Source organism: Trachypithecus francoisi, unplaced genomic scaffold, assembly GCF_009764315.1.
Source record: "Trachypithecus francoisi isolate TF-2019V2 unplaced genomic scaffold, Tfra_2.0 Lachesis_group0, whole genome shotgun sequence".
NCBI lineage: Eukaryota > Metazoa > Chordata > Mammalia > Primates > Cercopithecidae > Trachypithecus > Trachypithecus francoisi.
In genome coordinates, this window is record NW_022681453.1 from 130907013 (window position 1) to 130934692 (window position 27680).

Here is a 27680-nt window from a genome sequence, read left to right on the forward strand (position 1 = left end):
AGGTAACCTAGGATTTGATACCAGTGACAGTAACAGCTTTATCAAAAAAAGAGGTGGTTTTCCTTGCTTTTTCTAGGGACTAGGGTTTTAGTTTCGTCCACCCTTCAGGCCCTCAGGCCTGATTTCCGATTGTCTATCAAAGGGTCAAACAAAAAGCTCTCTAAGCTTCTACCCAAGCTTTAAAGCCGAAGGGGCTGATCGCGAGCTTTTTCCTTGGGACGTGGCAGGGGCCTTTGAGGAGAAGAAACAAACGACTCTGGCTTCTCACTCGGCTCCTTACACAAAAGGCATTTTTTTTTAACTATCTCTACTTGAAACACAGTGTTTTTGAGTCAGCAGCCCTTGGAGTGGGTCTAGTCCTCCTGGGCGCCCGACACCCACCCCATAGCTGGAGCCCCGGGTGGCCCCGGAGGCCACCAGGAAGCGAGAACTACATCTCCCGGGGTTCCCGGGGCGGAGGACGCCCACCCGGATTGGCCAGGGGTCGGTGACGCTCAGTGTTTTGGCCCGGAGGGTCACATGTTTCCTTTGTTGTGAGCTGCGGCAGAGACTGGTGGCTGGAGAAGACGCCGGCGCTGGAGAGTGCGCTGCGCCGCCGGCGGCTGAGGAACCGCGGAGTTCGCCGCTGCTGGCTGCTTCCAGCCTTCGCCGAGAGGTACCGGGGGTGACAGCTCCGGGACCGGCCGAAAGGCGAGGAACCGGCCAGAGTCTGAGTCCTCAGGGGCGGAGGGGAGGCGGCGGTCCTGACCACCGGGGTGTCTGCGGGAGGGCAGCCAGCGGCGGCCGGCCTCTCGGAGCCAGATTGGCGGTCTGCGGAGAGGCTGCAGCTGGGCTGCAGGGCCCCTTTCTGAGGCGAGGGGCCTCCAGGTCTCCCTGGGGGTTCCTCCTACCCGCTCGGTAGCTACAGCCCTGAGGGAGGGCGCCTGCGCCTCCTGGCACTGCGGCCGGGAACCGTGGCGCGGCTGGCGCGGCCTGGCAAGGGCGAGGTGGGAGGGGGTGGCCGCCGGCACTGGGGGTAGCCGCAGGTGCGGTCGCCTAGTCGCCGCGGGGCCGGGCGCCGCTGGGGGTGGCGGCTGGGCAGACGGGTGCTGCTGTTGCCGATGGGCTGCGAACGGGGCGCCGCTTTTTATTTCAGGAAGTGCGGGGGAGTGGGACCGCCTCAAATCCAGCCTTCCAGTTTGGTGGGAAGACTGTCGGTTCTGTCCGGGAGGAATGACGGGGTCAAGGTGGGGTTCCCGGGGCAACGGGCCAGCGAAGCCCCATTAAAGCGATTGCGAAATGCGCTCGGCACTGTCACCTGACCGTTACCCCCGCCCCCGTCCCCTGCGAGCCTTTGTTTACCACGATCGCGACACCGGGCTAGCTGCGGCCGTCCCCGGGGAGCCGGGGCGGGCGGGGGAGCGGGCATTCAGCCGGCGCAGTCCCCGCCTAACCTCCCCACCTTCTTACCACTCCAGGACTCGATTTCTTAATTTAGTTCCTAATGGACCCGCCCCCAAGTTCTGGACACCCCGGGTGAAGACTGTTAACGCGGTGGGGATTGGGCGCCTGCGGCGGCTTGTGGGCGGTACCCGAGGGCGAGTTCGAGTTTTTATTGGCGAGTTTTTATTGTCACTAGGTGGGCCTGTCCGGGGCCATTCTTCCCGCCCCCTTGAAGGTGATCTGTAGGACGCGAGGGAGCGCGCGCTCTCGCTTCTCTTGCAGCTGCGGCCGGAGTGGAGCCTGGCGGCGCGGATGCGGGCGGCGCGCGCTCCCGCCCCTGCAGTGGGTGGCTGGGAGCCTCCTTGGCTGCCGCGGCTGCTGCCTGATCCTGCAGGCAGTTCTGGGCACGCAGCGGTCGGCAACCGTGGCCCGCCCTCCGAGGACCGGAAAATTAACACCCTTTAACAAGTGTCGCGTTATCTGCCGGGGTGGTGCTCAGGAAGTCCTGCGAATTCGTTGTTGCCAGTTCTGTAAACGTGTTTAGATAGCTAAATATAGATCACAGTGCCACATCTTAGGGGGCCCCGCGGTCGCCCCTGAGGCAGTGGCTGTTCACAATTGATTTTAGTGGATTTTAATGATTAATCACTTGCTCTTGTGGGCAGCTTTTCAAAAATCACGTCTTTGTATTTGCAGCTACAGACTGGGTCCACCAGCTAAGAGGTTGATTTTTATTAGGGTTGTAAAATAGATTTAAAATCTGCTTGTTGCTGGCTGAGATTTAAAAGCAGATTTCTACTATTTAAAAAAGATAGTTTAAAGATACTCCCCTAAAAGGTAAAGATTCTTCCATACTCATCTTGGATGAGTTGTTTTCCTTGTTTGAGGGATTCTAGGTCACACACTTCTATGTTTTAATTCCCGTGGTAATTTAAAATGTTTGAGAAGTGGGTTGCAACTGTGTCATTTTAAAATTATAAATTAAGGTGACGGTAATTAAGACCAATCATTTTTAGCCATAGTGTGTTGAAAATGGTTTTTCTGTTTTCTTGAGTTAATAGGGTATTTGCGTTTTCTCAGATTTTCTTCTGCAGATGTAGGAATTCACTCAAGACTTAATACACTTGTTTTGTTTTTGAGACAAGGTCTCATTCGGTCACCTAGGCTGGAGTGGAGTGGTCACACTGTCACTCAGGCCATCTCAGCTCACTGCAATCTCCGCTTCCCGGGTTCAAGCGATTCTCCTGTCTCAGTTTCTCGAGTAGCTGGGATTACAGGCGCCCGCCATCACGCCCAGCTAGTTTTTGTATGTTTAATAGGGACGGGGTTTCACCGTGTTGTCCAGGCTAGTCTTGAACTCCTGACCTCAGGTGATCCGCCTGCCTCAGCCTCCCAAAGTGCTGGGATTGCAGGCGTGACCCACCGTGCCTGGCAGAGACTTAATACATTTTTGTAGAAGGAAGTTTGAGCTCCCCTGGATGAAGCAGGAATTGAATATGAACAGTTCCCATTGGTTATGCATTCTTTAGAATTCCAGAGGAGATGGTTACACCGGAATGAGCAGCTTCTGTGATCAGAACCGCCTCATCACTTGTGCATTGAGAGTATTCAATGTATCTAAATAAGTAAAAAATGCAATCATCTAAACTTTTGAAGAAGTAAAACCATCACTCAGTAAAGGCTTGCTTATTCAAACAAAGCCAGCAACTTAAGTCTCTAAACAGGAAGAAGAAATAATATTCTGAGTTAGGGCTGACTACCAGCTTTAACCTAAACTTTCCTGGCTTTTGTCCAGGTTGTTGAACCTTAATGCTTTTTCGGTAACCTTTTTTTAACTTCCTTGTTTTTCTCCCATTTCATTAAAACCCAGAGGTCAAGCCTGTGAAAAATAAATACTATTTATCAAATAAGTGACCACAGTTGTTTTTGTCTAAACTTTTCTCTTACCTAGAAATTTGGGACACTTTTTTCAATAAATATTTGGGTACGGACTGTATAATGGAAAAATGTAAGTAAATATCTTCACAAGTGTACATATGAAAAATGCATTTTTGTATAATTTATTTCTGGTGTGACTGAAACAACTAGAGAGTATATAGCCACTTGACAACTATTGACATTTAAAAACCGCGATTGTTTCTCCTATTAAAAACACATTAAGTGCTTGCTTGTCATCCCAGCTACTCCAGAGGCTGAGGCAGGAGAATCTCTTAAGCCCTGGAGTTTGAGAACACAGAATGGGCAACACAGTGAGACCCTGTCTCAAAAAATAAACAATACAATAGTTAAGCAAACTTTTTTCAGTTGAAGAGTTTGGCACTCTGCCTATATTCGTCATCCCAGAGTTAAAATTTTTCAACGTTTGACACATCTTAAAGACTACTAAACTGATGTTTTAAAAGTGCGCTTTGGCTGGGTTTGGTGGCTCACGCCTGTAATCTCAGCACTTTGGGAGGCTGAGGCAGGCGGATAACCTGAGGTTAGGAGTTCAAGATCAGCCTGGCCAGCGTGGTGAAACCCCGTCTCTACTAAAAATACAAAAATTAGCTGGATGTGGCAGCGGGCGCCTGTAATACCAGCTACTTGGGAGGCTGAGGCAGGAGAATCACTTGAACCCTGGAGGCAGAGGTTGCAGTGAGCTGAGATCTCGCCATTGCACTCCAGTCTGGGCAACAGGAGCAAAAATCCATCTCAAAAAAAAAAAAAAAAAAAAAGATGGGCTTTACTTTTAACTGAGGTTTCCAAATGCTACCACTGTAAATAAATAGTGTCACCACTAAGGTAAATATAAACTACTGACTACGTGCTTTTATTCATAGAGAAGTCATGTAAAATATTAGATCTCAAATTTGTGACCGGGCACGGTGGCTCATGCCTGTAATCCCAGCACTTTAGGAGGCCGAGGCGGGCAGATCACGAGATCAGGAGATGGAGACTGTCCTGGCTAACACGGAGAAACCCCGTCTCTACTAAAAATACAAAAAACTAGCCGGGCGAGGTGGCGGGCGCCTGTAGTCCCAGCTACTCGGGAGGCTGAGGCAGGAGAATGGTGTGAACCCAGGAGGCGGAGCTTGCAGTGAGCCGAGATTGTGCCACTGCACTCCAGCTTGGCAACAGAGCGAGACTCTGTCTCAAAAAAAAAAAAATCTCAAATTTGTTCAGGTGGCAGAGCTCCTTGCTGGCATCCTTGCAGATTTAATTTTAATTAAAAAACCAAAACCAGGCCAGGCGTGGTGACTCACACTTGTAATCCCAGCACTTTCGGAGACGGGGACAGGTGGATCATGAGGGCAGGAGTTCGAGACCAGCCTGGCCAACATAGTGAAACCCCATCTCTACTAAAAAAAAAAAAAAAAAAAAAAACACAGAAAATATCCTGGTGTGGTAGCACGCTCCTGTAATCCCAGCTACTCGGGAGGCTGAGGCAGGAGAATCACTTGAACCCGGGAGGTGGGGGTTGCAGTGAGCCAAGATTGTGCCACTGCACTCCAGCCTGGGTGACAGAGTGAGACTCCCATCTCAAAAATAAATAAAAAACCGAAACCATTTTGCTATCAGAAAACATAACTATATTATATATCTATAGGTATTTTGATTATAGAATAAAACAATGCATTAAATACTTAAAAGAAACGTTAGCAAGATAAAACCAAACATTAAATTTACACATAAAGTCTAGTCAGAAGCATGAGTAGGCTCAATAGGGCACCTTGGTATACCAGGTGTGATATCTGATGGTTAGCAAATGTTTTTCTTCCTTTGGGGTTGGAGAATATCAGTAGCCAGAAGTTTTAAGTTGAAGGAGAGAAACACTGGAGAAATTCGGGGGTTTTTTTCCTGTGATTTAAGAGACAGTAGTATTCTTTTTTAGTTAAAGAACCATATTGCTTAGTCTGACACATTGTTTAAGCTTTCCTAAATTGGTCATCAACAGCTATCTCTTTTGTTTCTCATCAAGCAAAGTCATACAGTGTATTGCCCATTTGAGGTTCTAATAAACATGGGATAATCCCTACTTGCTATCATTCTATCCAAAGAAACTCAAGGTTTTAGTTGGTTTCTGTTACTTTTTCTTTTCTTTTCTTTCTTTTTTTTTTTTTTGAGACAGAGTCTCACTCTGTTGCCCAGGCTGGAGTGCAGTGGTGCCATCTCGGCTCACTGCAAGCTCCGCCTTCTGGGTTCAAGCTTTTCTCCTGCCTCAGCCTCCCGAGTAGCTGGGATTACAGGTGCCTGCCACCAGGCCCGGCTAATTTTTTTGTATTTTTAGTAGAGATGGGGTATCAATATGTTGGCCAGGCTGGTCTTGAACCCTTGACCTCGTGATCCGCCTGCGTCAGCCTCTCAAAGTGCTGGGACTGCAGGCGTGAGCCACCTCACCCAGCAAGTTTCTGTTATCTCATGGTGGGTAAATATGGTCATGGTGGTTCCATTAAGAAACTGGAAATGTTGAAAATAGCTTGAAGGCTGGGCTTTAAACATTACATTTGTAAAACATGGTTCAGGAACCACTGCTGCAGAGTAATTCTTTAAACTGAAATTTTGATAGTGCAAAATAATTTTTTTTTAAAATTATGATATTAAAAAAATCAAATAAATTAGCTTTTGAGACTATAGGGTGAAAATATCTGAAATGTATAAAAATTTGCTTGGTTTTGTATAGTACCTTATCATATATAATTTTCTGGTTATTTTTAAAATAAAAGATGTACTGGTCGGGCACGGTGGCTCACGCCTGTAATCCCAGCACTTTGGGAGGTCGAGGCAGGTGGATCACGAGGTCAAGAGATTGAGGCCATCCTGGCCAATCATGGTGAAACCCTGTCTCTACTGAAAACATGTGGTGGTGCGCATCGGTAGTCCCAGCTACGCGGGAGGCTGAGGCAGGAGAATCACTTGAACCCAGGAGGCAAAGGTTGCAGTGAGCCAAGATCACGCCACTGCACTCCAGCCTGGCAACAGAGTGAGACCATCTCAAAAAAAAAAAAAAAAAAGATTTGGCCGGCGCGGTGGCTCAAGCCTGTAATCCCAGCACTTTGGGAGGCCCAGATGGGCGGATCACGAGGTCAGGAGATCGAGACCATCCTGGCTAACACGGTGAAACCCCGTCTCTACTAAAAAATACAAAAAACTAGCCGGGCGAGGTGGCGGGCGCCTGTAGTCCCAGCTACTCGGGAGGCTGAGGCAGGAGAATGGCGTAAACCCGGGAGGCGGAGCTTGCAGTGAGCTGAGATCCGGCCACTGCACTCCAGCCCGGGCGACAGAGCAAGACTGTCTCAAAAAAAAAAAAGATTTACTATATTGCAATTATTTTCTGGCTTTCCTTCTTTTGAGTTACTATATATCTTTCAAGATAAACCTCTTGGTTAAACTTTCTTGTCATCTCCTGTGGTGTTCTTTCAAGGTTAACTTTGAGAAAATGGAGTAGCGTAGAATATAGCATGCAGCCGTTCACTACTATAAGTTTTAGGGGCTACGCTAGTCAGGATGTTGTTGGTTCCTTCATTTTCTGGTATTAGTTTTTAGAAGCCCCTCATTAATCCATACTATCTTTAAGTCTGTTAGTAACCTCTTTGTATAGAATTTCTGCATGCTAAAGGAAACATAGGCTTGTTTCAGTAAACTCACGCTGTAGATTGATTCTGATATTACATATCTCCTTCAGACTTTGTACCCTCTCTCTTCCATACCTTACCCTTACCGATTAGGTTGGTGTTACCTAAAAATCCATAGAAAATGCCCACGTGAATTGCCTTATGCTTTCTACCCCACAAGGTATAATTCTAGACCAGATCGGTTATGAAAGGCTATATTCCAGTCTGCACCTGCTAAGAATTTGAATCTATTTTAGTACCAGTCTTGGAGTTCTTGTTTGGCTCTACTCTTAGCCAACCCCACAGAGTCCAAAATTGGATCTGAATCCAGTATTTGCCACCCAGTGACAGATATAGACTAGGTTCTTTATAAATGTTTCCTGAATTGACCTGAATCCTTACATTGATTCAGGATCTTATTGTCCATTGGGAAGGAAGATTTACGTAGCTGGGAGTAACAATTCCCAAATTTGCCCTAGTTGCGATATTTTTTTTACCAAGGGTACATACAAGTCAGGCTCACTTCTGAAAGTAAGGAAACACAGGATAGCATTCACTTCATGATCATAACACAGTCTGGTATACATATGTGTTTGTATGTATACGTTTTTACAAAAAGTTCATTTATATTTAGTTTTGGAATGAACTTTTGAATTTGTCTAAACTTGTTAAGAATTTACAAGTTCTATTTAAAGATATCTGGGCCAGAAACCAGAACCACTTGTGTTTAAATACTATTGCTATTCTGTACACAGCTGAAGGTTCTGGTATTTTCTCTTAAGCATTCCTCTTCTCCCTCCACCAAATAAATAAATAAATAAATAAATAAAAAGGAATTGTGCTGAATTAGTTGGTTTCTATGGGATATGGGGATTAAGTTTCTATAAGATTCAAGGTGGAGGAAATATACATTTATATATTAAAAGATTAAAAAATAATTATTTGCTAACTCTTAGAATTACTTAATGGCCCCAAACTTGGATGAAACATCAATTTCCAGACACTCTTCAAATATCCCATGCAGAATTATCACAGAGTACATGTTTTTTCAGTGCTACCATTAGCTTGCTATTGACATGAATTTTCTTTTACTCATTTTTCACTCAAGAAATTTTACTGCAGGATAACACTCCAGGATAAAACTGTCAAGTGCCGGGCGCGGTGGCGCATGCCTGTAATCCCAGCACTTTGAGAGGACGAGGCAGGTGGATCACCTGAGGTCAGAAGTTCGAGACCAGCCTGACCAACATGGAGAAACCCTGTCTCTGCTAAAAATATAAAATTAGCTGGGCATGGTGGCACATGCCTGTAATCCCAGCTACTCGGGAGGTTGAGGCAGGAGAATCGCTTGAACCTGGGAAGCGGAGGTTGTGGTGAGCCAAGATCGTGCCATTGCACTCCAGCCTGCGAAATAAGAGTGAAACTCAGTCTCAAAAAACAAACAAAAAAACTGTCAAGGAAGTTGATAAATAAGAAAACTAGTTATGTAAAATAGCATTAAATTATTAATTTGCTTTAAGGAGATGTTATTCACTAATTATTTTTATACAAAAATGAACTGCAGTCAGAAACTAGAATTTACTAAAAACTTTGTTCAACATATTAGTAAATAATGACAGCTGTACATGAACTGACAACTATCTGATTTATATGTTGTTATTCTTCCTTTATTTTAGGTGTGGAAATTAAAACAACACACATATTTTGACTGGGGCTTTGATCAACCAAATGCTAAAAAGGTATATTTGTAGTATGTATAAACTATCTAAACGTTGTTATTAGAGAAGTTAAACCATTTTCCTTTCTTTAACCAGAGATCACTTAAGCCAATCAGAGTAACAAGGCACAACTCTATCCTTAAGATCACAAAAAACGGCAGTGTGACAATCATTTCTGTTACTAAATGTTTACCCACTCTTCTGTGCTTTCCTGAGAGCCTTATTCCTGTCTGATCAACTTATATCCATTAACTTATGTAGATACAACTTTCAGTCATTGTGTTTCTTTGGAAAGAAGCTTTTCCTACTAATTTTGTTTAGAGATGCCTACTTAGTTGTTTACTTTTTCTTGATGGGAATAATTCTGCTGTGATATTTGCAAAAATGCTATAATGGTTCAATCTGTAATCTTATGTTTTGTTTGCTTGATTATACATTATGAGTTCATTTTGATCAATCCTGAACCTATATTAGACACCGTACTTTGAGACACAACAACATTTTTCTTTCCTTTTGTTCTGTTTTTTTTTGAGATGGAGTCTCACCGTTTCCAGGTTGGAGTGCAGTGGTGCGATCTCAGCTCACTGCAACCTCTGCCTCCTGGGTTCAAGCGATTCTCCTACCTCAGCCTCTTGAGTAGTTGGGACTACAGGCGCCCACCACCACGCCCAGCTAATCTTTGTATTACTTTATTGTATAAAATGGGAAGGCAAAAACTAGCGAATTACATCTGGAAGCCCAAAAGATACATTCTGAATGCATCTCACACTCTTAAGATGCCCTCGTGCAAATCATTTATACATAGGAAGTGTTTACATTTGGTGTCATTATGGAGACCAGTCATGGGAGAGTTCTCAGAAAGTCCAGAGGAAGTCAGGATGCCCGAAAGTCAGGAGGCAGCAGGCTGAAGCTGTTTGCAAAGATCTATGAGATAGTCTCTTTTACATAACAGAGCAGTAAACAAATATCTCATTGCTGTTGAAGACTTTGTAATTTTACAAGGTGATTTTATAGGTGTTCTAATCCAGGATTTTCCATTTTTTATTGGGTAAAAGTAGTGGAGAGGAAGACCTCTTTTGTCAGTGAACAAATCAAGGAGCCAACTATGAAAATAAGGGGCAGAAAATAGCATAAAAAGACAGATCCTTAATTGATACAAATTTTAATCAATTTTATATTAATAACTTAACACACTGTTCCCCAATTTATCTAATAAAATTAGAGTAAGATCATTGGATATAGAAAACAAAGTATACTTTTATATATGTTTTCCTACTCGTCCTTTCTAGCCAAAGGGAAATTCTTAGTTCCTACAGTGTGCTATTTTGTTTTGTATTCTGAACAAATTTTCATTTAAACATTGAGAATATGAAAATGTATGCAGGAAGAAGCTCACAATTTCCATTGTTGTTAATACCAATAATTGTATCTCTATTCAAAGTCACAATCGGTTGTGTGAATTTTTTGATCCTGAAATGCAGTAAGAAGTTAAACTAGATAAGCTGGAATGAATAATAGGTTCTTGATTTGGGTACCTGACTTGTAGCTAATTCAACCATAATTTGAGTCTAGAATAATAAGGCATTAAGATTAAAATATGAGTTATATTCCATGTCATCACAGTTTATCATAGTTGAAATGTTCCCTTTTTGAATTACTTGTGATATTACATACATTGAACTTTTTGAAGTTTCAACAACAACAAAAAATTGACATTCAGGCACTGTAGTGGTCTCTCTTGATAAGGGGGATACATTTCTGTTTATAAAACAGTTACTGAGATAACTTCAAATTAAAAGCATGTTTGATATATATGCTACTGCTCATGTGTGAGAGCCTGGAATTTGGAAGTCATTCTGTGTATTATAAATGGAATTTTAAATGTTAAGCTGTGTGTGTGCACATGCATCCAGACATGCACACAATTATATGGTCAACTATAACCCAAGTTGGATGACCTGTAATGAGGCAAACATGAACTCTCTGAGTAATCAGAAAAATCTTAAAAGAGATGGTAAGAAATCCCCTTTTTTTAGTTAGTGATAATAAATTTTAAAACTAATAAAATAGTTTAAACTCATACATTTTTATTCATTTAGGTATTAAAATTAATTAAATAGAGCTTTTATTTGTTCTAAGGCAGGTCTGTTACCTAAAATCTGCAAAACATAATTGGATTGAAGTTAAAAATCTAGCTTGTTTGGACCATAATATACATGTAGAGGAAGATATTTCCTCAAATTTAAGAGAAACTAATTTTACTAACTAAATTTGTGCGAGTTACTTTGTTGACATTTACTCCAAAACCAGCCATTAGTAAGCATTGTCTTGTGTTTATCTTTACTTTTATATGTGTTCATTTAAATAGGCCTTCTCCATGAACTTCCATTGCCGTAAATATTATATTACATCACAAAGCTTTGTTATGTATTTGGAAAATGCATGTATATTTGTACATTTGAAATTTATTTTTTATTTTTATTTTTTTTAAACTTAGAAATGAGGGTGGCCAGGTGTGGTGGCTCATGCCTGTAATCCCAGCACTTTGGGAGGCCAAGGCAGGTGGATCACTTGAGGTCAGGAGTTCAAGACCAGCCTGGCCAACATAGTGAAACCCCTCTCTTCCAAAAATACAAAAATCAGCTGGGCATGGTGGCATGTGCCTGTAGTCCCATCTAATCAGGAGGCTGAGGCAGGAAAATCTCTTGAACCTGGGAGGTGGAGCTTGCAGTGAGCCAAGATTGTGCCACTGTACTCCAGCCTGGGCGACAGAACAAGACTGCATCTGAAACAAACAAACAAAAAAGACATCAACATACTGCCTCTGACTCTCCACCCTAGTGATTTCAAATGAAAATAGTATTTATTTCACTTTAGTCTTTATTCCATTTGACTGATAAAATTGCTTGGATTTTTTCTGACTTTATCTGCACAATTGGGGGATAGACAGAGAAACAGAAAAGATCCTGTGTAGCATGCAATCATTTAGGTGTCCTTCAGATGTTGTTATAGCCATGTATTTTTCCCCGAATGGTCAGAATAACCTGGCATATATCTGCCCAGAGAAAATCCTATCACCTAGACTTCAGGAAGTTGAAGTGCTAATTAATAGGAAGAGATGTTTTTTAAATGTCATAGAAGTTTAAGGAGGAACTAGGCTGTCTGTACCGATGGGACATATTGTCTGTGCTACTTTATGTTATTATTTATCTTGTTTGAATATGTTTTGTTGCAACTCTATTAAAAAAAAAAAAAAAAGCCTGGCGCAGTGGCTCATGCCTGTAATCCTAGCACTTTGGGAGGCCGAGGCAGGTGGATCACGAGGTCATATCGAGACCATCCTGCCCAACATGGTGAAACCCCATCTCTAAGAATACAAAAATTAGCTGGGCGTGGTGGTGCATGCTTGTAGACCCAGTTACTAAGGAGGCTGAGGCAGGAGAATCGCTTGAACCTGGGAGGTGGAAGTTGCAGTGAGCTGAGATTGTGCCACTGCACTCCAGCCTGGGGACAGAGCGAGACTCCGTCTCAAAAAAGTTAAAAAATTAAAAATAAAAAGGATCACACCTGTAATCCCAGCACTTTGGGAGGCTGAGGTGGGTGGATCACGAGGTCAGGAGATTGAGACCATCCTGGTCAACATGGTGAAACCCCATCTCTACTAAATATACAAACAATTATCCACGCGTGCTGGCGCGCGCCTGTAGTCCCGGCTACTCCGGAGGCTGAAGCAGGAGAATCGCTTGAGCCTGGGAGGTGGAGGTTGCAGTGAGCCAAGATGGCAGCACTGCACTCCAGCCTGGCAACAGGGCGAGACTCCGTCTCAAAACAAAACAAAACAGGCTGAGCACAGTGGCTCACGCCTGTAATCCCAGCACTTTCGGAGCCCAAGGCGGGAGAATTGCTCGAGCTCAGGAGTTCGAGACCAGCCTAGCCAACACGGCAAAACCTGTCCCTACTAAAAAAATACAAAAATTAGCCAGGCGTGGTGGCATGTGCCTGTAATCCCAGTTACTCCGGAGGCTGAGGCACAAGAATCGCTTGAACCCGGAAGGCGGAGGTTGCAGTGAGCCGAGGTCATGGCACTGTACTCCAGCCTGGGCAACACGAGGAGACCCTGTCGCAAACAAAAACAAAAAACTCCAATAACAATATCTTACATCTCTGTAAACCCTAGGCCTAGCACAGTATCTTGACAATAGTGGGCATATCATAAATATTTGTTGATGATGATGATGGTAAAAGCTGCAATATTAAGTAAATTCAGTGAGATAATTCATGAAAATTCCAAGTATCTAGTGAATATTGGAAATAGGATATCTGGGGCATTACAGTGAGAAGAGAGGATGGAGATAAATAAGAACATGAAAAAGAAGAGAATACCATATATAAGAGAATGAGTTGCTTCTTGATTTTGATATTGCATATTTTATTTCCCTTTATGTCACTTAAAAAGTGAGGTACAATTTAATATATGACGGGGTACTCAAAATGCAGCCTTAATATTGTTAACTTTCAAGTCTCAGTTTTATTTGTGGCTTGGGAATGTAGGATGGCATCTCATTTTTTAGATTATATTATCTGTGACATCCTTTAGCTGCCTTCTTTTTGCTGCCATACTTAGACCTGAATGTCTGACTTGAAATATTTCAAGAGGTTAGGAACGTTACAAGGGACATATATGAAATTCTGAGAGTATGGCAATAGATGAGATACTCTTTGGTCTTAAACCAATTACTAATACACTTTGAATCATGTATCAACTTCTGAAGATGTGGAAAGAGAGTAGAAGAATCTCCTTAAAATTAATATTAAAGAGAATTCAGCTGGGCACCGTGGCTCATGCCTATAATCCCAGCACTTTGGGAGGCCAAGGTGGGCAGATCCCTTGAGGCCAGGAGTTCAAGACCAGCCTGAGCAACATGGCAAAACCGCTTCTCTACCAAAAATACAAAAATTAGCCAGGTGTGGTGGATACGTGCCTGTAGTCCCAGCTACTCGGGAGGCTGAGGCAGGAGAATCCCTTGAACCCAGGAGGTGGAGATTGCAGTGAGTCAAGATCGCGCCATTGCACTCCAGCCTAGGTGACAGAATGAGACCCTGTTTCCAAAAAAAAAGACAGAGAGAGAATTGATGGCTATAGCCAAGTGCCTCAATCCATCAGTTACTTACTGATAGTCATTTCTGAGGGGTTTTTGGGATGTTTCTGTTTTTTTTTTGTTGTTTTTTTTTTGAGATGGAGTCTCGCTCTGTCACCCAGGCTGGAGTGCTGTGGCCAGATCTCAGCTCACTGCAAGCTCCGCCTCCTGGGTTCACGCCATTCTCCTGCCTCAGTCTCCCGGGTAGCTGGGACTACAGGCGCCCGCCACCTCGCCTGGCTAGTTTTTTGTAGTTTTTAGTAGAGACGGGGTTTCACCCTGTTAGCCAGGATGGTCTCGATCTCCTGACCTCGTGATCCGCCCATCTGGGCCTCCCAAAGTGCTGGGATTACAGGCTTGAGCCACCGTGCCCGGCCTGGGATGTTTCTTATTAGTGAAAGGGAACAAGACCTAGATAACATGCATGAAAATTTTTTAAATGAATATTACATTTTATAATAGACATTTTGGTGGAAAATAGAGAAGATAAATAAAACATTTTGGCATATGTACATCCTATCTATCCCTAGATTCACAGATACATTATTTTTTCTGTTGGCATGTTTTGTGATCTACTTTTTCACTTACTGTGTGGTTACTACTTCCCCGTGTCGTTAGTCTATATAATTTTTAATGGCTGCATAGACTTTGTTCTAGCCAGAAGATGTACTGTGGTTTAACCAATCCCTTCTTAAGGGCATTTAAGTTATTTTGAGTATTTTCTATCAATACAGCATTGGACATCTGTATAGATAAATCTTTCCACATAATTCTGATTGTTTCCTTAGGAGAGAGTACTTTAAAAAAAAAAAAAAGGACTTGCTGGTCAAACAATATACATATTTTTAAAGGCTATTGATAGATATAGCTAAATTCCTCTCTAGGAATTCTATATTAAGATAATAATTATTTCACCAGGCGTTGTGGCTCATGCCCGTCATCCCAATGCTTTGAGAGGCTGAGGTGAGATGATCGCTTGAGGCCAGGAGTTCAAGATCCCATCTTTACAAAAAGTAAAAAAATTAGCGAGGCATGGTGGTACGCACACATAGTCACAGCTACTCAGAAGGCTGAGGCAGGAAGATCGCTTGAGCCTAGGAGTTTGAGGTTACAGTGAGCTATGATCATGTCACTTTACTCCAAACTTGGTGACAGAGTGAGACCCTGTCTCAAAATAAAAAAGAGTTTTAAAAGGAAAGATAACTATGTTAGAATTCTAACTGTAGTCAAATTCTGTCTTACACCATTCTGACTTAACTCTACAGTCGATAGTATGAAACTCAGCTCTGTAAATGGGGAGGAAACGGAAGTTTAGTAACTCATGAAGTACATAGTATCCTTTCAGCTAGAAAAGGGGAGCTTAAGGAGTATTATTGCAAATTACCCCTAATGTTCTAATTGACCAAATGCAAATGTTTGTTTATCAGTTTTTATTAACATGAGATAGTGCTGTGTACCCTATATGAAATATATTGGCCGGGCGCGGTGGCTCAAGCCTGTAATCCCAGCACTTTGGGAGGCCGAGACGGGCGGATCACGAGGTCAGGAGATCGAGACCATCCTGGCTAATATGGTGAAACCCCGTCTCTACTAAAAATACAAAAAACTAGCCGGGCGAGGTGGCGGGCGCCTGTAGTCCCAGCTACTCGGGAGGCTGAGGCAGGAGAATGGCGGTAAACCCGGGAGGCGGAGCTTGCAGTGAGCTGAGATCCGGCCACTGCACTCCAGCCTGGGTGACAGAGCAAGACTCCGTCTCAATAAAAAAAAAAAAAAAAAAATATATTAATTATGTGATTTTGTTGCAGTGTTTATATTAAAATGAAATTATGTAATTTGAATACTGAATTTTTTGCATATTGAAATGTTTTCTTTTTTTTACTTTTAGCCACATAAAGAAGATCCCTAACAGTCATTTCTCAACAATTATATAGTCAACTGATGTAACAATGGTACTAATATTGGGACGCAGACTAAACAGAGAGGATCTTGGGGTGCGTGATTCCCCAGCAACTAAGCGTAAAGTTTTTGAAATGGACCCCAAATCTCTGACAGGTCATGAGTTTTTTGACTTCTCTTCAGGATCATCCCATGCTGAAAACATACTCCAGATATTTAATGAATTTCGAGATAGCCGCTTATTCACAGATGTTATCATTTGTGTGGAAGGAAAAGAATTTCCTTGCCATAGAGCTGTGCTCTCAGCCTGTAGCAGCTACTTCAGAGCTATGTTTTGTAATGACCACAGGGAAAGCCGAGAAATGTTGGTTGAGATCAATGGTATTTTAGCTGAAGCTATGGAATGTTTTTTGCAGTATGTTTATACTGGAAAGGTGAAGATCACTACAGAGAATGTACAATATCTCTTTGAGACATCAAGCCTGTTTCAGATTAGTGTTCTCCGTGATGCATGTGCCAAGTTCTTGGAGGAGCAACTTGATCCTTGTAATTGCCTAGGAATCCAGCGCTTTGCTGATACCCATTCACTCAAAACACTCTTCACAAAATGCAAAAATTTTGCATTACAGACTTTTGAGGATGTATCCCAGCATGAAGAATTTCTTGAGCTTGACAAAGATGAACTTATTGATTATATTTGTAGCGATGAACTTGTTATTGGTAAAGAGGAGATGGTTTTTGAAGCCGTCATGCGTTGGGTCTATCGTGCCGTTGATCTGAGAAGACCACTGTTACACGAGCTCCTGACACATGTGAGACTCCCTCTGTTGCATCCCAACTACTTTGTTCAAACAGTTGAAGTGGACCAATTGATCCAGAATTCTCCTGAGTGTTATCAGTTATTGCATGAAGCACGGCGGTACCACATACTTGGGAATGAAATGATGTCCCCAAGGACTAGGCCACGCAGGTGAGAAGACTGTTTTCGGATATAGTTAACAAAAGTTTTTAATATGTCTTTAAACCTCCTGAATGCAATCTCAGTGTCGTCATTTATATGCATTGTTTACCTGTGGCTGTATATAATTTTAGATTTATTTTGGATTGTAAAAGTCACTAGAATGTCTCTCCTAGTGAATTCTAGATTCAACAGTAGCATTTTTTTTTATTGTTGTTCTGTGCTATCAAGCGGTGTAGCAAGGGGTCTTTGCAACTGTGCGTATCTCAACATATTTCTACTAATTTCTTGTAACCTTTGTAGGGCCCCAAACCATTCCACTTTTCTTTCCAAAGAGTCTTTGGATACAGGGTAGCTAAGACTTTAGTAGGCTCTCTTGGACTGCCTCTACTTATTAAAAAAAAAAAAAAATTTACTCCTGGGCACAGGAGCTCATGCCTATAATCCCAGTACTTTGGGAGGCCAAGGTGGAGAAGCACTTGAGCTCAGGAGTTCCGAGACTAGCCTGGGCAACATAGAGAGACCTCATCGCTACTAAAAATAATTAGCCAGGCATGGTGGCACAACCCTGTAGTCCCAGTTACTCAGAAGATTGAGGTGGAGGATTGCTTGAGCCCAGGAGTTTGAGGATGCTGTGAATCATGCTCTTACTGCTCTCTAGCCTGAGCAACAGAATAAGACTCTGTCTCAAAAAAAAGAAAAAAAAAAATGTTTGCACATCCACAGACTGGCCTTTGTCCTAACACAGAAGCATGAAATACAGAGGTGAAGTAAATAAGCTGGTATACATTGAGTGAATTCTGAGATGTAAAATCCAGGCCTAAAATCTTATTTAATTGCCACAGTTATTACATTTAATATCAATCTCAATTTTAAAAAATCTTTTTTCTGAATGTGAAAATTATATCATCATTATAGAGAATTTGGAAAATGTATGCTTAGGGGGTAGAATGCAGTTAAATATTGTAGCATATTTGTATCTTCTTCCAATGTTATTTCTATAAAATACCTATAGATTTTAATTCAGAACGATAGAAAAATAATCTCCATGCCTTAATAGTGGAAAGAATATTTATTGTGAATAAGCAAGAAATGCCTGTTGTGAGAAATATTAACAGTAAACTATCCTTTTAATCCTTTTAATATTTTTCTAACAAAGCTAATATTGGTGTTGGTTTTTTTTTTAATTGTGGTAAAAAACATATAACGTAAACTTTACTGTCTTAATCATTTTTAATTCTACATTTCAGTAATGTTAAGTATATTTACATTGTTGTGAAACTAGTACTTTTATTAGTTTATTATTGGTTTATTATTAAGGCATCTCCATTTTGTCTGTAAATTTACTATAGCATAGCTCATAAACCACATTTTGACCTTAAATTTTGACTATCATTGTTTTGGAATGTTACAGTTCAGCATATTATGAGATAGCTTGTTTTTAAAATTTATACGAGTTTGAATAATGTGTTAATAAAAAAAACTAAACAGCTTCAGAGCTATGTGACTATTAGCTCTTTGAGAACTTGTGTGAACACAGAGTATCCCTCTAGGAGGAAAATCACTCCTTTTTCCAAGACAAATACCCCTGTAGCAGACAGAATGGTCTGAGGTCAGATGGGGCTAATAATACTCAGCCTACATATCCCATAGGATTAGAGTAGGAACCAAGGGTTATATGTTGTAAAATCAAAATAAGACATTTATTACTAATATTTATAAAGACATAATTTGAATGCAATCAGATTGCAGCCTAACAGTCCCATCACTCCTTTGAAGAAATACTTTTCCTAATTTACTTAATTATTTGATTTCCAAAAATGTGTTTTATATCCAATTTTTAAGGGAACAAATCTATTTCCACAGTGAAACATCTATTTATAAATTGCAGTATCACCTTTCTTTAAGAGACAAGTATAAAAACCAAACTATTGTTCTATTGAATTTGCAGACTCTTAAAAATATGATAGTAGATATTTATTTTATGTGGGCATTACATGAGGGATCCTTTATTTTATAACTCTGTTATCACCTTCTGTCCCTTACGTTTATCTTTCACTTACCTGTTACTGCATGTTTGCTGTGGGAATTAGGAGACTGCAGAGACCACTGGGTGAAACAGGAGGATTTTATATAGGTGGCCACCAGCTTAGCAGATGAACATCTAAAGGCTGAGCAATGAACAAAGACAGGGCTTGACTTTTATTTATGCTACTGAAGTGGGGTGGCTAGCCAGTGGTGCGAAATTTGCAGGGCAGGGAAACCAGGCTTGCAGAAGCAAAAGAAAGGCAGTTAATTATACTGTGACAGATTTTTGCAATTTAGGCATGTTTTGTGACTTTGCCATGTTACAGAGAGAAAAACAGGAACTTATAAAACCTTTGCAAACTTGCAAAAATAGTTACAAAACTAGTTATGAGAGCAGAACAAAGAATGATGGGATGGGAAGAGAATTTTGGGGGGACACTGAAAAGAACTTGTTTTTCTTGTACTTACTTGCTTTTGGAACCCATTTTTGGGGGGCCTTTGCCTGGCTTTGCAGATAATGTTGTTATAGCTCCAGCTGGACTTTGGATGTTCATCTGCTGAGTTGGTGGCCACCTAAATAAAATCCTCCTGTTTCACCCAGTGATCTCTCTGGTCTCCTGATTCCCACAACCTGTTAGCATTAATCACTAGGAATTTCATTATCTGAACAATGTGTATTATTTGTACAGGTTCTCATCTTTCTGAGAAACTCCAAACTTCTTTGAAAGAGGAGTGATGAATCCACTTCTTCAACAGCAGTTCATTCCTCTGACTTCTGCTCCAGTCACTCTACTGAAACTCCTCTCAATCAGGTCATCACTGACCTTCTATTTGTTATTTGCTAGCCTTTCTTCAGTCTTTATCCAGCTTCAGCTCTTTCGAATCTGGTATTATTAATTGCCTTATCCATCTTGAAATATCTCCATTGGCTTCTGGAATGCCATTCTCCTCATGGTCCTCCTATGTCTCCAGTTGCTCTTTTTCAATTTAATGGTTCTTACTCCTATATCTAGCCTGAAATATTACCTGCCTGATTCACATCTCTTTGTCTTCCCTTACGTACTTGCCTAGGTGACCTTATCTCATCTATTTTCATGGTTTTAATTACCATGCATGCTGTTGACTACCAAACCAGCCCAGACTTTTCTCTTTCATTCATTCATTCATATTTCTTTTTCAAATTTTATATATCTTATTTATTTTTTATTGTATGTATATATTTCTTTTTAAATTTTCATATTTTTTTTACTTGACTATGCATCTTTTTAAAATAACAGGCAAAATAACATTAGCACATTTAAAGTTAATAATAATAATTCATATTATCTAATACACAACCTGTATTCAGACTCCCCCAGTCTTCCAAACTGTTCTTTAATAAACCTGGATCCGAGCTGGGATTACTCACTACATCAGGTTACTTCTGTGAAATCTCTTTTACTTCAAAACAGTTTCTTTTTCATGATTCTGACTTGTCAATGGGGAAGTTGTCCAGAAAAATATTCTACCTTTTGGATCAGTCTCATTGCTTCCTTATGGCATCATTTAGCTGTGTTTCCTGGAAACTGGAAGTTGGTTCTATGAGCTTCAGTTAGGTGAATATAAGTTAAATATTTATGGCTAAATATTATGGCTAGAATTAATCCTATGTAATGTGTATATTATATTGCATCATATTAGGAGTCACAGCATATCTGGGTGTCCCACCATTAGTGATGCAGAGATTAACTCTGGTTTAGGGTGGTGGCAGTCTAATCCCTGCAATGTACAGTTAGGTTATACTCTCTTTATCAGCCAGTGTTCCTTTAGTATCTATTCTGTGCCAAGTATTGTCCAGAGCTCAACCCATAATAGAAGTTCTCCCTGTATACCCACATGTCTCTTAAATGACAGAGAAAACCCGAAAATGCATTATATTAAAAACAGTGTGGTAGTAGTTTCCCAGAAAGAGGATATAGGCCAATTTAAGAGCGTGAAAGCTTTGATAATCTGCCCTGCCAGTTGTAAACCCTTAGGTGTGTGGAAAAAACAGTAGAGACTAATCACAAGAGTAAATCTTAGAAACAATGGCTGTAGGCCATGTGCAGTGGCTCACACCTGTAATCAAGCACTTTGGGAGGCCAAGTCATGGGGGTTGCTTGAGCCCAGGAGTTCAAGACCAGCCTGGGCAACATAATGACACCCTGTTTCTACAGAAAAAAAAGAAAAAGTTAGCCAGGCATTGTAGTATGCACCTGTAGTCCCAGCTACTTGGGAGGCTGAGTGAGGCAGGAGGATCACTTGCCTAGGAGTTTGAGGTTAACAGTGAGCCATGAGCAGGCCATTGCATTCCAGCCTGGGTGGCAGAGCAATACCCTGACTCAAAAAAATTGTATTGACCGGGCGCAGTGGCTCACACCTGTAATCCCAGCACTTTGGGAGGCCGAGGAAGGCAGATCACGAGGTCAGGAGATTGAGACCATCCTGGCCAACATGGTGAAATCCCGTCTCTACTAAAATACAAAAAATTAGTAGGCATGGTGGAGTGTGCCTATAGTCCCATCTGCTCGGGAGGCTGAGGAGGCTGAGGAGGCTGAGGCAGGGAAACTGGGAGGCAAAGAGTGCAGTGAGCCAAGATCGCACCACTGCACTCCAGCCTGGTGACACAGACTCCATTTCAAAAAAAAAATTCATTAAAATTTTAAAAATAGACATTCTTCAAAAATGATGATACTGTATAACTGCACTACATCCTCTGCCTTCATTCAGCGTGCCCTTAGCATCTTTTTTTAATTTTATTTTTTTCTGAGACAGGGTCTCACTCTGTCACCCAGACTGGTGTGTAGTGGTGCCATCACGGCTCACTGAAGCCTCCACTTCCTAGGCTCAGGTGATTTTCCCACCTCAGCCTCCCAAGTAACTGGGACTACAGGCATGCATCACCATCTCTGGCTTATTTTCTGTAGAAATGGGGTTTCCCCATGTTGCTTGCTCAGGGTAGTCCCAAACTGCTGGGTTCAAGAGATCCCCCCACCTAGGCTTCCCAAAGTGCTAGGATTACAGGCATGAGCCACTATGCCAAACCGCCCTTAGCATTCTTAATTTCCTCTCTTTCCTCCTTTCTTCCTTCGGCCCTCTTCCTGACTCCCCAACATGATTTTGAAACTTGTTTCTAGCTCAAAAGTTTAATATTAGTGTGGAAAACATTTTTTTTTTTTTTTTTTTTTTTGAGACGGAGTCTCGCTCTGTCTCCCGGGCTGGAGTGCAGTGGCCGGATCTCAGCTCACTGCAAGCTCCGCCTCCCAGGTTCACGCCATTCTCCTGCCTCAGCCTCCCGAGTAGCTGGGACTACAGGCGCCCGCCACTTCGCCCGGCTAGATTTTTGTATTTTTTAGTAGAGACGGGGTTTCACCGTGTTAGCCAGGATGGTCTCGATCTCCTGACCTCGTGATCCACCCGTCTCGGCCTCCCAAAGTGCTGGGATTACAGGCTTGAGCCACCGCGCCCGGCCTGAAAACATTTGAGGTAGAAAAAGTTCATATTAATACTTAGATGTGGCCAGGCGCAGTGGCTCACGCCTGTAATCCCAGCACTTAGGGAGGCCGAGGTGGGCGGATCACGAGGTCAGGAGATTGAGACCATCCTGGTTAACACGGTGAAACCCCATGTCTACTAAAAATACAAAAAATTAGCTGGGCGTTGTGGCCGGTGCCTGTAGTCCCAGCTACTCTGGAGACTGAGGCAGGAGAATGGTGTGAACCCGGGAGGCGGAGCTTGCAGTGAGCTGAGATCGCGCCATTGCACTCCAACCTGGGCGAGAGAGCGAGACTCAGTCTCAAAAAAAAAAAAAAAAATTACTTAGATAGATGTATGTTTGGGCTCAGAAATACTTTTGAACTCTGTAGAGAATTAATATGGTAGCTAACTTAAACAGGTCTTAAATTTCATCTAATAAATATTTGAGTTACTAAGTATGTGCCATCTCAGTATGCTAAGTGCTAGGCTTCAACCCTTTTCATCTGGAGAAAAGTAACTTACTTTTCTGCTTGTGATGGGCCTCTCTGCCTCAACCTCATCCCAACTCATGAATAAACTGTGATATTTACTCTATGGTCCCTAACTGATGTTTCGTATTCCTGACTATTGTTTTAACAGTCTGATTCTGATCTCTAGTACACCTAATTTCCATTTCTTCCCCTTTTTTACTCCAAATACTGATTTCCATATTTCCCATACCAGCCTAAATACCAAACTTTTAAACCCATGATTGCTTGGTAGTGTGGTTCTGATGCTGCTGCTTTTGCATCCTGTCCTGATCCACATCATTACCACCTACCATAACAATTCCCTGGAAAGAGCCATTTCCCCTGATAGATGCTAATTTTCCATTTTGGTAGGCCTGGGCTGCCTACAAAATGAGGTTCCCAAGAGGGAAACATGGATGGCATTAAACTGGGCAAGTGTCTTCTGATATATTGACCATACATGGCAAGTTGTTCATGTCTGTGAAAAAAATTGATGCCCTTTGCCAGACTCCACTGAGCAATAGACATAGCTAAGACTTAGTAAGTTCATCATTTTGAGGTTGGAATCAGCCATTCAGTCCTTGTCTCTTCTGATATTTTCTACCATCTCTTACCTGATAATCAGTTACTATATAGTGATCATAGGAATCTAATTGCTGTATTGAAGGCAAGCCTCAAGTTCCTGTTGAAAACAAATGAGAAGACCAAGGGAGTTCTAAATATATTTTTTCTTAAGAAATAGAGTTTTATGATTATTTAATAAATCCCTTCATTCTGTATTTCACAGGTGATAAAACTGAGGCACAGTTAACTCACTTGCTCCTGATCACAAAGCTAGTTAGTACCAGAGCCAGGGCTCAAAGTTAGTGTTCTGAATTCCTATTCCAATTCCACTGAAGAAAGTAATTCTCCTATATTATAGGATGAGTGGCCTACAGTCTATATATATACACACACATATATATGTTAATTCAATGTTGTTTTGAACTCAAATATTTTTACATAAAGAGTATACATTGTAAATCTCCCTCTGCTTGACCCTTCAGAGAACCCTTGATTCTGCTCTCAAAGGATACCTTTATTACTAGTATTTTGAACCTCTTTTAGAAGTATTCTTGTATAGCTGTATGGTGGCTCACGCCTGTAATCCTAGCACTGTGGGAGGCCGAGGCGGGCAGATCATCTGAGGTCAGGAGTTCGAGACCAGCCTGGCCAGCATGGTGAAACCCCATCTCTACTAAAAATACAAAAATTAGCTGGGCGTGGTATGGACACCTGTAATCCCAGCAACTTGGGAGACTGAGGCTCGAGAATCACTTGAACCCACGACTCAGGTTGCAGTGAGCTGAGATCGCACTATTGCGCTCTAGCCTGGATGACAGGCGAGACTCTGTCTCAAAAACAAAACAAAACAAAACAAAACTATTATTTGCATAGTTGTGTGTGAATGCCTCCCTACTTCTTTTTATGCAGATAGTGGGGTACAGCACTCACAGCACTCACCTTGCATTTCCCACTTAAAAGTATCTTAGAAACTGTCCTATATCATCACATATAGATCTCATTATTATTACTATTAGAGAAAATGTCAGACTTGTTCTTTTGAAAGAGCTGTATGGTATCCTATTTATGGATATACCATAATTTATTTAATCAATCTCTTTATGGATATTTAGGTTGTTTCTAATTCATTTTTTTGCCATTGCAAACGATACTTAGTGAATATTCTTGTACATTGTCTTTGTGTACATACACTGTTAATTTATAGTTTGAATTACTAGAAGTAGACTTGCTCAGTCATAGGATATTTGCATTTTAAATCTTAACAGGTATTGTAAAAATTGCCTTTCAATTTATACTTCAGCAAAAATAAAAAAGTGCCTATTTTTGTACTCCTTTGCCAATATAATTTGTTTACATTAGTTTTTGTAAATCTTTGCTACTCTGCAAAGTGAAAGTGGTATCTCATAATTTTCATTTACATTTCCTTCCTTCCTCCTATTTTTTTTTTTTCAGGTTCTTGCTCTGGTTGTCCAAGCTGGAGTACAGTGATGCAGTTGTAGCTCATGGCAGCCTCAATCTCCCAGACTCCAGCAGTCCTCCCGCCTCAGCCTCTCGAGTAGCTGGAACTACAGGCGTGGGTCACCATGCCCTGCTAATTATTATTTGTTTTTTTGTAGAGACAGGGTCTTACTCTGTTGCCCATGCTGGTCTCAAACTCCTGGGATCAAGTGATCCTCCCACCTCGGTCTCCCAAAGTGTGCATTTACTTTTTTAGTGTAAATGATTGAGCATCTTTTCCTGAGTTTGAAAGCCATTTGTAGGTTGTTGGTTTTTTTCTACAATCCATTGAACTCTAGTGTATCCAAATTCTGATTGCAAATAGAAACAAACTCACCAGCTCAAGCATAAAAGGGAAATTTATTAAAAGGATACAAGAGTCCGGGCGCAGTGGCTCACACCTACCTGTAATCCGAGCAATTTGGGAGGCCGAGGTGGGTGGATCACTTGAGGTCAGGAGTTCGAGACCAGCCTGGCCAACATGGTGAAACCCCGTGTTTATTAAAAATACAAAAATTGGCCGGGCGCGGTGGCTCAAGCCTGTAATCCCAGCACTTTGGGAGGCCGAGGCGGGCGGATCACGAGGTCAGGAGATCGAGACCATCCTGGCTGACACTGTGAAACCCCGTCTCTACTAAAAAATACAAAAAACTAGCCGGGCGAGGTGGCGGACGCCTGTAGTCCCAGCTACTCGGGAGGCTGAGGCAGGAGAATGGCGGTAAACCCGGGAGGCGGAGCTTGTAGTGAGCTGAGATCCGGCCACTGCACTCCAGCCCGGGCGACAGAGCGAGACTCCGTCTCAAAAAAAAAAAAAAAATTAGCTGGGCATGGTGGTGCATTCCTATAATCCCAGCTGCTCTGGAGACTGAGACAGGAGAATGGCTTGAACCTGGGAGGAGGCAGAGATTGCAAGATCATGCCACTGCACTCCAGCCTGGGCAACAGAGTGAGACTCCGTTTCAAAAAAAAAAAAAGATACAAGAATCAGTGCCTTGTAGGACCTAAGAGCAAAAATTCGATAAGACCTCAAAGAAGACTGGAATAGGCTACTAAAAAGCTATCAGAAACCATACAGTGCCTTCTCTCTACCTCTTGCCTCTGCTTTTCTCTGCATGTCGGCATCATTCCCTCCCATTAGTCTGGCAGAATATGGCCACACATAGGTTTGGGGTTGACATATTACAAGTTCTGTCAGTCAGAGAGAATGAATCTGTCCTTCTCTTGGGGAGACATAATCTTTGACATAGCCAGACAACATTTTCTGGATATTTACCTATGGTCATGGGAGCAGAATCATGTAGCAGAAATGTGATGACTGAAAATCCCGTTCTGTACTAGCTTGAGCAGATACTCAGTAGTAACCATTAATAGTAAGATGTTGTTCTTTTTGTTCTTTTGTTCTTTCTTAACTTGCGGCAAGGTGGGAAATAAGCAATATGTTAATTGGAGAAAATTTAGAGAATGAGAGAAGCAAAAAATATTACCCAAATTTTCAGCTTGAAAAGGTAACATTGTAAACCTTTGGCATTTTTCTTTTCTTTTTTTTTTTTTTTTTTTGAGACAAGGTCTCCCTCGTCACCCAGGCTAGAGTGCAGTGGTGCGATCATGGCTCATTGCAGCTTAGACCTCCCTGGCTCACGCGATTTTCCCACCTCAGCCTCCTGAGTAGCTGGAACTATAGGCACACGCCACCGTGCCTGACTAATTTTTGTATTTTTTGTAGAGACAGGATCTCACTATGTTGCTTAGGCTGGTCTCAAACCCCTGGGCTCAAGTGATCCTCCCCCTGTTTTAGCCTACCAAAGTATTCTCTCTTTTTTTCTGTATGAATTTATTATTTCATTTACAGGGTTGTAATCTATTTCATAGTCTGTTTTTACCCGTTAGTATGTGGTAAATGTCTTTCCATAACGTGAGTATTCTGTAACCCACCCATCCCAACATTTGTTTTTAATTTTTTACCATTAAGTAAGATGAGCATCTTTGTGGCTACATATTTAAGCATGTCTATGATTAGTTTCTGATGATAAATTCTTAGATAATTGCCAGTTTTGAAAAGTTGGCATTTTGAGTCTTTTGATCAATATAGCCATTTTCATATAGAAGCAGTCCTACCTATTGCAGTTTCAGGTGGAAAGCCTTACCACACAAATTGATACTGTGTCCTCAACCAAATTTAAAAGATCTGGCCAGGCGCGGTGGCTCACGCCTGTCATCCCAGCACTTTGGGAGGCCGAGGCGGGCGGATCACAAGGTTAGGAGATTGAAACCATCCTGGCTAACACAGTGAAACCCTGTCTCTACTAAAAATACAAAAGCAATTAGCCGGATGTGGTGGTGGGCTCCTGTAGTCCCCCGTACTTGGGAGGCTGAGGCAGGAGAATGGCGTGAACCCAGGAGGCGGAGCTGGCAGTGAGCTGAGATCGTGCCACTGCACTCTAGCCTGGGTGACAGAGCAAGACTCCGTCTCAAAAAAAAAAAGCTCTAAGGCTTGTGGCTGGTATAAGTGTCTAAAGGGGTCATTTATATTGGTGAATTCACCATGATCCAGTGATTCCTCTAGGCTCAGGAACTTTTTCTTTTTATACAGTAAGAATAGATCAGACTATTAGAGGCAGACTTAACATTAAGAATGACAGACCATACTCATCTCCTAGTCTGTATATATCTGTTTGCAATAGGAAATGGAATTAACAAGCACTTCTAGGCTCAGGAACTTTATCTTTTTATACAGTAGATCAGACTATTAGAGGCAGATTTAACATTAAGTATGACAGACCAATTAACTCATCTCCTAGTCTGTATATATCTGTTTGCAATAAGAAATGGAATTAACAAGCAGGCTACCTATTTTAAGTCAATCT

The 27680-nt window shown here is 41.9% G+C and overlaps 1 protein-coding gene across 3 annotated transcripts in view; it reads left to right on the forward strand.

The window, feature by feature from the left end:
• The first annotated feature begins 505 nt into the window (after positions 1–505).
• The window catches only part of KLHL24 (kelch like family member 24), a 54959-nt gene continuing 27784 nt past the window's right edge, over positions 506–27680 (forward strand). Inside the window, exons 1-3 of one of the 3 annotated variants that reach the window (XM_033211843.1) lie at positions 510–655; positions 8690–8752; positions 15755–16735. In XM_033211843.1, the coding sequence (XP_033067734.1) occupies positions 15816–16735 (920 nt within the window). In that variant the 5' untranslated portion in view covers positions 510–655; positions 8690–8752; positions 15755–15815. Of the gene's footprint in view, positions 656–8689; positions 8753–15754; positions 16736–27680 lie in introns of all 3 variants that reach the window. The other 2 variants (XM_033211845.1, XM_033211844.1) reach the window with 2 other exon arrangements.